Source organism: Danio aesculapii, chromosome 16 (genome assembly GCF_903798145.1).
Source record: "Danio aesculapii chromosome 16, fDanAes4.1, whole genome shotgun sequence".
NCBI classification, from domain to species: domain Eukaryota; kingdom Metazoa; phylum Chordata; class Actinopteri; order Cypriniformes; family Danionidae; genus Danio; species Danio aesculapii.
The window spans coordinates 10988685-11002355 of record NC_079450.1 but is presented as its reverse complement, the minus strand read 5'-3'; the positions used below and the strand labels follow the sequence as shown (position 1 = coordinate 11002355).

Here is a 13671-nt window from a genome sequence, read left to right as displayed (position 1 = left end):
CAGCACCTTTAATAGTGTTTTTGTCCCTTTGTAAGTGTAAAAAGCTGTTGATAATTATACTTTAAGGTTTTTTACATATTTCTTAATTGCATAACAACAATTAAATAAAAAAATATATCTATAATCTATTTAAAAAAAATAATTTATCACATTAATACAAGGAATAAATGTTTAAAAAATGTCTCACATATACAATTTAATGTCCTATACAGAATACAACAGAAAAAAATGAATATCTGGTCGACTCCATAGACCAGGGGTGCCCAAACTCGGTCCTGAAGGGCAGGTGTCCTGTATAGTTTAGCTCCACTTTTCCTCAACACACCTGCCTGGAAGTTTCTAGTATACCTAAAAAGAAATTGATTAGCTGGTTCAGTTGTGTTTAATTGGGGTTGGAACTAAAATATGCAGGACACTGGCCCTCTGGGACTAAGTTTGGGCATCCCTGCCATAAACAGTGCATAATCAGTATAAAAATAATACACTTAATCAGTATGTAAACACATATTTTTTTCTTCTTTGTTTTTATTACTTTTAACTATAATACAAAATTCAGTGATGTACTTTCCCACGGCAACATTTATTAAACAAAAACAAAAAGTTATAAAATAAAATACAATACTGTACAAAGATTAAATTAAATGAAAAGAATGAATAAATACATTTAAATTGACCGATGTGAGTAAGTAAACACATTTACTGAAATAATAACAGAGTATTACTGTGAGTAAATAATGACAGAAATTTATTTTCTGGGTGAATTATTCCCTTTAACCTTCACGTTACACATACACATCCTCCCCCAACTGCTGCGCACGGCAGGTATCTGCAGCGTTCTCAGCCATAGGTTGTAGGGTGTTAATGAAAATGTTTCTATGATGGACCTCCAGGACTCCAGAATGAACAGCGTCTCTAACCTGCAGTCTATGGGGGACATGCTCAACTCTTCCCAGGCCTCGATTGCCGGCCTCGGCAGCTACGGTGGGCTCGCAGGCTTGGGTGGAGGCCTCGGAGGTCAGCTGCGAGCCGGAGGGCGTATGTCGGCCGGATCCGGCGGTTCCAGTATGTCCGGGGGTCTGAGGTTGAGCCAGCTGAGCCAGATGGGAACCACTACCGACTCCCTGTCCCAGCAGCAGCAGCAGCAGGCCGCCGCCCTCCGCTTCCCCCTGTCCTTCCAGAACCCTCTGTTCCACCTGGCTGCTGACGGACCGCAGCTTCACCACCAGCACAGTCGAGCTCAGCCTCCTCCTCCACTCCTGCTGGCCCCAGAGCCGGACGGTTCTCACCCCACTTATATCCCGCAGTTTGCACATGGTGGTTTCTCACGAAGCGAGGACCTCTCCACCCTCAGACCCGGCCCTCATCTGGGCCAGCCAAGCATTATTCATTCTCACAGCTACAGCGACGACTACAGCCGCCATAACCAGAGCGACTACGGGCGACGCCAGATCTCCATGCACATGCAGGTATTTGCTTGTTTTAAATTGCTTTGACTTAAGGCAGGGGTGTCAAATTCAGTTCCTGGAAAGCCGCTGCCCTGCACAGTGTAGTTCCAACCCTGCTTCAACACACTCACCTGGCGGTTTTAAACAAGCCTAGTGCTGATGATGCACGGGGCAACTTTTTGAGCCATGTTGCTGGGCAACTTTGGGAACGGATGCCATAAACGGGCAACCGGGTTGGACACAGTGTAACTAATTATGGCAATGGGAAACAGATACAATACTGCTGCCTATTCTTAATTGATAAATAGCCAAACAACATCACTCTGCAAAATTGTCCAGCAGCATTGCCCAAAAAGTTACCCTGTGTATCATCAGCATAAAGGACTCAATTAGTTTAAGAAGGTGTGTTTAATTAGGGTTGGAACTAAACTGTTCTGAGTTGCGGCCCCCAGGAACTGAGTTTGACACCTGTGACTTAAGGTGTGGTCCCATTTACTGCAGCCTTTAACATCAGTCACTTGTTCACCTTTTGAGGGCAGGGAAGTGAGGTTTACCCACACAGCTCCTACTACTTCATTACACCCATCCCCATTAATCTCATTTCATTCTGGGCCACAGTTTAAGTGAACTAGTGTTTCTGGCATGGAAGTCAAGTGAACTAACAAGGTGCTTAAAAAAAACGAGGTCTTTAGCATCAATTGCAAGTTCACCTCCTGACTCCATAATGTCAGTTTTACTACTAGTCCATTACACACATCCCTCTAACCCTTAGCACTAACCCTTAGTACCGACTATGCAGGTGAACTAGTCTATCAGTCTTGATAGAAGCTCTCGTTGCAGGAACTTTTTGTATTACTTGAACTATTGGTGGGAAGTAGTCCACAAGAACTAAGAAAGCCTGTGGGTGGAACTTAATTAGTTCATACTTTGATTTAGGGTCTAATCAGCAAATAGGAAGATCCCAGGCATGAGATGGGATCATCATATAGGATATACCATATACACTTACACAGCAAATAGTTGGTTAGCACTTGTTACGACCCTGGTCTAGGGTCAAGTATGTAACATAAAGCGGGGGCTCGTCCGGGATCTTGTTTTTAAAAAAAAGAAAAAGACAAAAAAAGAGGGACCCTGCTCCAAGAGTTCATAAAAGTGACTTTATTTGTCCACTGTTCTTTTATTTATTTATTTTTTTCAGGGCCTGTGCAGATGAAAAAATAGAGAGAAACAGATAGACACACACACCTGCGAACGCAACACACTACCAGTGCTGATTAGACCCTATACTAGTAGTTCATATTTGCTGGTTAGACTCTACACTGGAAGTTCCTATTTGCTTAGACCTTACAAACCTACAAAGCGAATAGTGACTGCCAGTGTATAGTCTAACCAGCAAATATGAACTACCCCAACACTGATAGTTCCTACATGCTGGTTAGACTGGTTAGACCATTGTAGGGTCTAACCAGCAAATAGGAACCACTGTTTGTGGAATAGGCACTTGTATCTCTGTTATCATGACATCAAAAGGTAAACCTAGCTCTAATCACGGCACCCTCCATCCTCCAGTGGTCAGTTTTACTGAATGCCACACTTGACAATAAGGTTGCTGACTTCCAGTCAGAGTAGCAACCAAGAAAATGGCCTGAAAAGAATTTAGTTCTGCTACTACGTTCCTATACCTAACTGGCCCCTAATGTGGCTATTGAGGCCAGGGTAGTAAAGTTTACTAACACAGCTCTTGCTAGCTGCACTCCATTACATTTACCCCTCAATCCTCACTCCCATTCGAGTCATGGCACCAGTGTTAACCCTCTGGTTCTACTCACTACGCATGGAAGACAGGTGCTTTAAAGGATTAGTTCACTCAAAAGTAAAGATTCAGTTAGTAATTACTCACCCTCATGTCATTTCAATCCCCTAAGTCCTTCGTCGTCTTCAAAACACAAATTAAGACATTTTAGATGAAATGTGGGAGCTCCTTCATCAACCATGTATGGTTCAGGAGTAGAAGTCACAACAGTCTATGTGACTTCAGTGGTTCAATTGTAATCATACAAAGCCCTGTAAACACATTTGTGTGACAAAAATACTGCAAAAACAACTTTGTTCGGCAATGTCTTTTGTTTCAGATCAGGGTGCATGTTTACTACAGGCAATGCAATACTTACTACAGGCAATGCAATACTTGTGTGTTGCGCTGCTGACACTAATGGCAGTACATTTATTAACCTGTAGTTAATGCACAGTTGTATTTACAGTTGAACCACTGAAGACACATGGACTGTTTTGACCATGTTTTTGGTTCGTTTATTGGACTTTGAATGTCTAAGGACCTAATTTGTGTTCTGAAGATGAACAAAGGTCTTATGGGATTGTAACAAACTGAGGGTGAGAAATTAATAACAGAAATTTACTTTATGGGTGAACCAACCCTTTAATAAGAACCATAGAAACCACATCTTCTAGCATAAGATGCTAATGTGCCTCTTGAGGGGGGAGGGGGATTTTTCCTTTGACATCTCCTAATAGCAGATCTCTATTCACATGAGGACGATAAACTTCACACTTAGATTTTGCTTATGTTCACGTTGGTCATGCGAATTCACTGCTCTGAGCAACAGAAAAGCTGGTTGGTTTGAAAGTGTGTTCTGTGTGAGCTGTTCTTTATACAACACTATTAACAATGAACCATGGGCATTTTTGCACTCAAAATATTCCTGTAATTTTACTAATATGATTGCACTCTCAATGTACAAACATATGGTAGCATGATGATAAAAAGTCACAAAGTAGCTCTTGAAGACCTTTATACTGTATAAAATAAAATGTGAAATTGGACACTCTAATGCCTTGTGGGCTCATAGACGTTGGCATTAGAGTGGATTTTTGGTCAAATGAAAATGGATAGTTCACTCAAAAAATGAAATACTGTCAGAATTTACTCAGCTTGTTCCAAACCTGTTTGAGTTTCATTATATTTTTGAACACAAATAAAGATATTTTGAAAATGTTGGAAAACGGTAACCACTGACTTTCATAGTATTTGTTGTTTATACTATGAATGTCAATGCTTTCCAATATTATTCATTATATTTTCTGTTGTGTTTAACAACTCATAAAGCTTTGGAACCGCATGATATTAAATAAATGGTGAGTAAATTTGTATTTGTGGGTGAGCTATCCCTTTAAATAAGGTTATGAAGTTAACAAGGGTTTTGTTGTAGTTACTTTGCATTTTAATGCTAAGTTCAGGTTGTCCTAGACATATATGCATCATTCATATTGTAATTTGAATTGTGACAATACTCCTGGTACTGTTTTACAGTAAGGTTTCATTGTATGCTTGGTTTTCTTTTCATGCTAATACATAATGCTGACAAATGAGCCAAGCTGATTTATGTATGAGTGTCAGAAATGGTGGATGATATTTAAGCATGTGTCTCATGACTAGGAGCAGCAGCAGATGGCAGGCATGGCATCGCAGACTGGCACATCTCATTCATCCCTCGCCACGCCTCCTTCCACCGTTCAACCTGTTCGTCAAAGCTCCATGGCTCCTCCCACGCAGCGCATGAAATCACAACCCTCACATCAGCTTTCTGTGAGCTCTGCCGCTGGTGCCCCTGCGTCCAAAACCAGGCCGCAGAGCGGAAACCTGCTCCAGTCCCCGGAGTCTGGCTTCGGGGGCCGGCAGCAGGGCCCTCGGCAGCAGCTGTCTGTCAAAGACAGCACTCCGCCCGGCCTGCCGCATCAGCAGAGCTCCACCAGGGAGAGTCAGGGATCCCAGGGCTCTCAGGGTGGGACGCCGCAGTCCACGCAGCAGTCCAAATCACATCAGGAACGGCAGCAGGTCCAGCAACAGCATCTGCTCAAGCCTACTATGAGCAAACAGGTGTTCGAATCATAAACCATTCCTACTGTCTTGTGCTGGGCGATTCATCAAAATGAAAAGTGATTTATCAAATCTGCGATTGTCATGCGCATCTTGTCAGGGAAGAACGGTTGTGTGATCAGTAGTAAATACTAGAGGGTGCGAAAAGGCCAAACACCCATGATGAAACCCACATGTCATGATTTTGCCAAGTACGATGCAGTCCTGGATTAACATCTATGTTGATCCTAATATATCATTTTTGTTTGAAAATGTAATCCATACCTATTCCCTACCCCTAAGCCCAACTATAACTGTGAATTATTCCCCAAATCAGAGGGGAATAATAGTTAGATAACAATCATATACAAGTGCATAAACCTAACCGTAAGCCTTAAGCCTGATTTATACTTTCGTCTGGCGCCACATCGCAGACCTCTGCTGACTGCATGCGCACCTCGCGAAACGGACAAGGCTTTTATACTTGACGCATTCGTCGTTGTGATATTCTTTGAAACGACGGGGGGCGATCAAAAGAAACTCACCGTAAAACCAGACGGATAAACAGAGAAGTAGGAAGTTTCTGGAACTACGTCGTATTATTAAAATCATTCAAGATTTTTAAATGAATTATTTTTTATTATTTTATAAATTATTTTAATGATTCTAAAGATATTCATAACCATTTAAGATTTTTAAATTCAAACTTTGATGCATCACTTGCTTTTGTTCATATCTCGGACAGTTCTACCTATTAAAGTTTATTTAATATTAACGACAACAGAACATGAGTTACTCTACAAATATATTTTTTATTATGGCAAGAATAAAAGCCAAAAAACGTACAAAAAAATTACTTAAATTTAAATGACTTTTTTATTTAACCCACTCAACAATTGACACATTACTGTCTTGCTAGTTTCTGTTGTCTACTTATGCTAAAAAGGCAATAATGGTCCAACATTCCTGACCATTATCACCAGTAAAGCGGAGAAATTTCTCTCAAGGTTTTTTTTTTTTCACTTTCGCCATTAGTGAAGTTTTTCCCTCTCCGCTGTCGCCACTGGCTTGCATGGTTTGGGATCTGTAGAGCTGCGCATCGTTGGATTTGCTCTTCAGTGTTTGGACTCTCTGTACTGATTTTTAAACCACACTGAACTGAGCTAAACTGAACTGAATTTAAACACTAAAAACTGAACTACACTGTTCCTATTTACTATGACCTTTTATGTGAAGCTGCTTTGACACAATCTACATTGTATAAGCGCTATACAAATAAAGGTGAATTGAATTGAATTGAATAAAGCCTAGAAAAACAGGGCATTAGTATATTGTAAACCGAGAGGTTCAAATATTCCTTTCCAGTTATCAAAGAAATAATTGGTTTTGTAACTATTAAATTGTTTTAAATTCATATATACATCAGTGGTAAACCTATGAATGGTGGAAAAACATATTTCTGTAATTGTGTATTAAAACCACCTGGGTCTCCACTTTTGCCATGACCTCTTTTAACAAACTTATCTCTTTTTGAAACTTTTCCAAACTTTTCCAAAAACTGTCCTCTTTTCCCACTGTTGCAATTTCTAGCTAAGAATTATTGGTCATCTGGTTATCCCAATGATCACGCATGGATGGATCAGGCGTACCTGTTTCAGACAAAATCTCTTCACAGTGTTTCATATTCAATTCAGCGTCCGACATCGCCTACTCGAGTAGGTACTACATTTAAATTTGAATTTACTTCAAGACTGTTGTAAAAGTATGTTTCATACAGTATGAATGTAAACAGAACAGCAGAGTCACTTGCTGTCTTCAAGAAACGACTAAAAACGCAACTGTTTAGTCTCCACTTTTCTTTCTAATCTTAACTGCCTCTCTGGCTATACCACTAACTGTGCCCTCTCTCTCTCAAAAAAAAAAAAAAAAATTTACTAATGCTTTGCTTCTTAGACTTTACACACCTGAAACTTGTCTATAGCACTTGTTCACTGCTGCTCTTATAGTTGTGTAAATTGCTTCCTTGTCCTCATTTGTAAGTCGCTTTGGATAAAAGCGTCTGCTAAATGACTAAATGTAAATGTAAATGTAAATAGTTTGAATGGAGCTCTTAATTACTACATCTGCCATTTGTCAGTATCTCGTGACCTACTCACATCAGTTAACTTCAATTAACTTACATTCATGAATTCTCTTGGAGTGCAGTATGGGATAGCACCGGATGCGCAGAAGTATTAGGTCATCCTTCTTGCATACTGCTTTTTGAAAACATACTACTCAGCTAGCATACTGTTTTTAAGTACTATATAGCAGTGGTCCCCAATCTTTTTAACACCGCGGACCAGTCAACGCTTGACAATTTTACCAGGGGAGGTGGTTCGTAGGTCCTTTGGGTCCTTTGGGCCTTTTGCCCTTAGCAAAGAAACTTTCCAAAGACTTCTGTTTCTTACTCATTTTGCTGCTTTTGGGTTAAATTTGGGCGCTCAAGTGATCGAGATGTAAGGTCATTTTCAGGTCATTTTGGTCATTTTCCAAAATAAAAGAAATTTAAAAATAAATGTTGTTCAGACTCAGATAATAAATAAAACGGAAATAATTAATGACTTCCTGTGGGGCTCGGTACCAATTGATCCACGGACCAATACCGGTCCGCGGCCTGGTGGTTGAGGACCACTGCTATATAGTATGGAAGTATGCAATTTCGGACACAGCCTGTTTTCTCATTGATTCAACATGAGTAATAATCACATGACTATTGAATCATCCAGCCCAATCTCAAAAGGAAACGTAATTGTTTAACATAATTTCAGAAAAGTGGCAAATTTAATTTGTATTTTTATGATTTTTAAAAAGAGGCGTGCCACGAAGCCCCCCCTCGTTACGCTACCTCTCATTAGGAGTTGAGCAAATTGAACTAAAACGTACAAATGTAATTGTACAAATTAGTAAAAATTAGCCACTAAATTATTACTATTGCAGTGAGGTTGTGTTGAATCATCTCAGGTGGATTTATTTCAAACACTCAAATGACATTATAAAGTGAGTTTGGAGTAAAAACCTTTACGTATATGTGACCTTTTCAAATGCAACATTTACTGGACATTGAGAAGCGACGCAAATGACAAACACAGAATGATCTCAATGTCATTCAGTGTTTCCTCTAGGATTTTTCCAGCTGTGGTGGCAGGCCTTTAACACAGATCTTCTACCTATAACGTTATTTCAAAATGTCGTGAGCGCATTCATGTAATATGACCATGAAGATCTCTTTGCTTGTGCAATGATTTCCTCTGTTCATGCACAAAACATCTTGCACGCCCTCAAATACACACTGCTCAAGTGCAGATTTTCTTGTGCGCTCTCAAATAAACGCTGCTGAAGTGCAATTTAGTGCATTTATGTAACAAGTATGTCTCCAACATTTATTAGATTTGCTAGAAATATTTATAAATGTCTACAATAAACCTACAGAATGGCATTGATGCATCCTGAAGTAAAGTGAAACAGCTATAAACTCCTATAAAGTTAGCTATAAAGTATTGTTATGGTAACTGTGTTCATCATAACTGAAAGCTACATTGTGTTTGCTGGCCTCATGAATCGCACAGCCCTGTCAGTCAGTCAGTCCGCATGTAACCTTAAAGAGTTAAACGAATAATACACAGCACTACTACAGTTACAGAAAAGTTTGCTCTGCTGTAATTCCCTTACATTTTGATATGTTTTTGTGCGATTATAACCCGCTATAAAAAAGAAAAACTGCAACAACTGAATGTTTTGAATGAGAAGCTGTAATGTAGCCGTGGCGGGAATGAATTTTAGTGTGGCGCCCCGCCATGGAAGAATGAATGAAGTGTAAACCATGTCATTATATCAGGATTTCCATTTTGAAACCATTTTTTGCATAGCTTGTCAGTGAACTGCAGCTTTTTGTAGTAAGTGCTGCTCCATCTGAAAGCATGTGCAAGTTACTAGAACCGGCTTTACTGACAAAATGCAAATGAAAATCATCTTTGATTAATCGCCCAGCCCTACTTTCCCTGTTTTTTTGTCTAGTTGTGCTGAGTGTTGCTTCAGCTATGTGTCTAAGAAATCCTTTTCAAGTCATTTGTGATGAAAAGACATAGAAAGAAACTATTGGGATTCTCCAAAAAAATGATTAAGCCATTAAAGTGTATATATTTGTTCGAATGTAATTTTAGGAAATGTTTTTATAATGTTTATGATATTTTTTGACAACGCAATGAGGATCATTAGGTAAGCACATCAAACTTGAATGCCTTAAATTACTAATTATTACAGCTAGTAAAATAATACACCACAATTTATCCTGAGCTGAGAATGAATGAAGTGGAAACCATGTCATTATATCAGGATTTCCATTTTGAAACCATTTTTTGCATAGCTTGTCAGTGAACTGCAGCTTTTTGTAGTTAGTGCTGCTCCATCTGAAAGCATGTGCAAGTTACTAGAACCGGCTTTACTGACAAAATGCAAATGAAAATCATCTTTGATTAATCGCCCAGCCCGTTTTAACTGATTATTTCACTCTTTAAATATATCACACAGGGAGTTTGTCATTTATTAAAGACATTTAATTGTTAATATCTTTTTATAATATAATTTTAACAAATTATTCCTTTTTCTAATATAAAAAAAACATTTAATATTTTGCTGAGAATATCACACTTGTACACCTTAAATATGTCACAAATACAGCTGCTAAATAATAAATAAATAATAATAATTTAATATTAGAATATTTTATTGTTTGCAACATATGTAGATTGCTTGCCAAATTTCTGCCAAATTTCTTTAAGTGGATTTTAACATTGTTTATTTAAATCAATAAAAAAAACTGTCAGCAAAGCCATCATTTTCACGAAAGATTTACATTTCAAATACATGCAGCTCAGTGGTTAGCACTGTCGCCTCACAACAAGAAGGTCGCTGGTTCGAGTCCCGGCAGGGTCAGTTGACATTTCTGTGTAAAGCTTGCATGTTCTCCCCATGTTGGTGTGGGTTTCATCCAGGTGCTCCAGTTTCCCCCACAGTCCAAAGACATGCGGTAAAGGTGAATTCAACAAACTAAATTGTCCATAGTGTGTACTGTATGTGTGTGTGAGAATGAATGTGTATGGGTGTTTCCCAATACTGGGTTGCAGCTGGAAGGGCATCCGCTGCTTAAAACATATGCTGGAATAGTTGGCGGTTCATTCTGCTGAGGCGACCTCTAAAATAAAGACTAAGCCAAAGGAAAATGAATGAACATCCAGCTCTTCTGAAATTTTTCCTTAATCACAATTCTTTAAATACATATTAAAGGGCACATATGGTAAAAAATCTACTTTTCAAGCTGTTTGGACAGACATATGTGCATGTATAGTGTATAGACCGTCATATTGGGGTGATATAAGCACACCCAGTGCTTTTTTTTTCAATTTAACAACATAAAAAACGGTGGACCAATTGGAGCGGTTTTCAGATCGACCGCAACTTTACGTAGGAGTGCGGTCCCCCCGCCCACCTATATTGATTGACAGGCACGTCATCATATCCTCAGTTTGTTGATTCACGTCCGCCATTTTCAGCGTGAGTCGAAGCGATATCACTAAAGGAATACCCTTGCTCTATTTTTAGATGCAAGGCTCATTGGGCTCAACACAAGATCAATATTTTCCACATTATCGCTCTAATCGGAATTATTGGTTGTATCTTTAGGTAGGTTTGCAAACATGTGTACTTCTCATTGAGTCTACCTTATACTTCAGCCGCTTGCATTTCTCGCGATCACAGAAGCTCCCTGTGATCTTAACTAGGTGCTGCTGTACCTGACGCAGCGCCATGCGTTTTAGAATTCTAAACATAGGTTTCTATCAGGGTACACACAACGGCGCAACGATTCGGGACACTTCATGTTTCTGCCGCGCCACAGAGAGTGTCTGGTGTGCTGTGTCGAGGCTTCGAGCGACGCATCCCGTGCCTCAGTCAAAGTTAATTCAGTGTGCGTGGTTATTAGTCTCGGTGTACAAGCTCGGCACTTTAAACTAGCACACAGTTGGCTGTAAAACTATACAAAGACACATATGATTTTGTACTCTCTGCTTGGTCTGTGTCCGAGTCGTATATATGTTCAACTGATTGCTGATCCTCTCACTCCTGCTCCTTCTCTTAGTCTGCCTGTCTGACTCTGTTGCAAACACAGAGCGGGTGAGCTCATGGCTCCGCCCCCCTTGTTACGTTGGGCGGGAAGCCGAAACTAATCTACATGTGAAGCAACACACCCCTAAATCAGCGAGCTGTGGACACTCCCCCAACATGACTTTTTTTAACACATTATAATAAAAAAATCTGAATTGTGTTTTGAACTGAACCTAAACTGGCACACTCAGAAGAACCATCATATTAATATTAAATCATAAAAAAGAGGTAAACTATGTGCCCTTTAAATTTTCCAAAAAAAGGAATCATGCTGTAGATCTGTTATTAATGTTTTGAACATTAATAATTAAACATTTAACTTGAGCACCAAATCATCAAATTAGGATGATTTCTGATGGACCACGCAGCACTGAAGATTCAATCACAGCAATAAATTACATATTGAAATATTAAACTAATTTTTATGTCACAAAATTACAGCTTTTACTGCAATATGAATCCAATAAAGGCAGCTTTGCTGAATCTAAACAAAAAAACTTAAAAAAATGTTCACAAACAATTCAAATCTGACCAAAAATGCCACCCAAATGTGTGTTTCCACACTCTCATGATGTTTTGCTCTATTCCTCAGGGCTCTTCTCAATCTCCATCCACCCTGAACCCGCAGACCCCTGCCTCTGAGCGGACAGTGGCCTGGGTCTCCAACATGCCCCATCTTTCTGCTGACATAGAGAGTTCCCGCATCGACAGAGAAGAGTTCAAGCTGAAGGAGTACTCCAAGAGCATGGATGAGTCCCGTCTGGACAGGGTGTGTTTCTCTATTTCTCAACTAACCATATACTAGCTCTGTGTAATGGGTTTATTACATTTCGACTAATACTAGTGTACTTAAAGGAACACTCCACTTTTTGGGGGGATATAGGCTCAATTTATAAGTCACAACAGTTGAGATTACCATTTTAAAATTTATTCAGCAGATCTCCAAGTCTGGCGGGAGCATTTTTAGCTTAGCTTAGCATAAATCATTGAATCAGATTAGACCATTAGCATCTCGCTTGCAAATGAAAAAAAGAGTTAGGATAATTTTCCAATTTAATGCTTCGCTCTTCTATAGTTACATTGTTTACTAAGACCAACTGAAAATTAAAAGTTGCTATATTCTAGATATGTACTCTCATTCCGATGGTACGATGACAGGGTTTTTGCAAAAAATCAAGTTTAAGACTTTATGGATGGCCTTTTTTGACCATTATGAATGAAATTTCAAACTATACTGCAAAAAAATAGCTTTTCTTACTTAGAGTTTTTGTTTTGTTTCTAGTCCAAACATCTAAAAATTCTTAAATCAAGAAGCATTTTCTAGACAAGTAAAAATGATTGTCTTGTTTTTAGAAATAATGAAAAAAATAGAAAAAAATCCTTAAAACAAGCAACATAATCAGCCAATGGAGTAAGCAAAATACTCGTTTCAAACCAAAACTAAGATTATTTGAGTGTTCTAAGGAGAAAACTTTTTGTCTAAAATCAAGTCGATAATTTTTTACTTGTCTAGAAAATGCTTCTTGATTTAGGAATTTTTAGATGTTTGGACTTGAAACAAGTCAAAAACTTTTAAGAAAAGCATTTTTGCAGTGTACAATTCAATATTTCAGTGAATTTAAGACTTTTTAAGGCCTAAATTAGTATTTTTTAAATTTAAGACATTTTAAGACTTAGAACCCCGCAGACATCAGACTCTAACTGACAGTGCAAATGTAGGGCTTGTTGCTGGAAACTACAGTATTTTTAGGTGCTGTGTACTATTTTATTGTACCTGCTGCAGTCATGGTGCAGCTACAAAGATCTGAGGCAAAAGGTGTAGTGTTCCTTGTTTAGAGGGAATTAAAATATTTTTTATTGCTCAGAACATTTGAATGATGAATCTTGCTGGCAGCTAGATCTCTGCAACTCTCACATGGTCACCCACTGAAGGTAGCAGGGCTTTATCTGGTCACTATCTGGATGGTAGACCATATGGGAAAGCAAGGTTGCTGCCGGAAGTGGTGTTAGAGAAACCAAGCAGGGGGCGCTCAACCTAGGGTCTGTGTGGGTCCTAATACCCCAATATATTGATGGGGACTCTATACTGCTCAGTGAGCGCCGTCTTTCACTTGACACGTTAAACTGAGGTCCTGACACTCTCTGTGGTCG

The 13671-nt window shown here is 39.1% G+C and overlaps 1 protein-coding gene across 1 annotated transcript in view; it reads left to right on the top strand.

The window, feature by feature from the left end:
• The window catches only part of syngap1b (synaptic Ras GTPase activating protein 1b), a 297039-nt gene that overhangs the window by 235668 nt on the left and 47700 nt on the right, over positions 1-13671 (top strand). The window contains exons 16-18 of the mRNA XM_056475755.1: positions 891-1466; positions 4900-5340; positions 12113-12289. Of these exons, the coding sequence (XP_056331730.1) occupies positions 891-1466; positions 4900-5340; positions 12113-12289 (1194 nt within the window). The remainder of the gene's footprint in view (positions 1-890; positions 1467-4899; positions 5341-12112; positions 12290-13671) is intronic.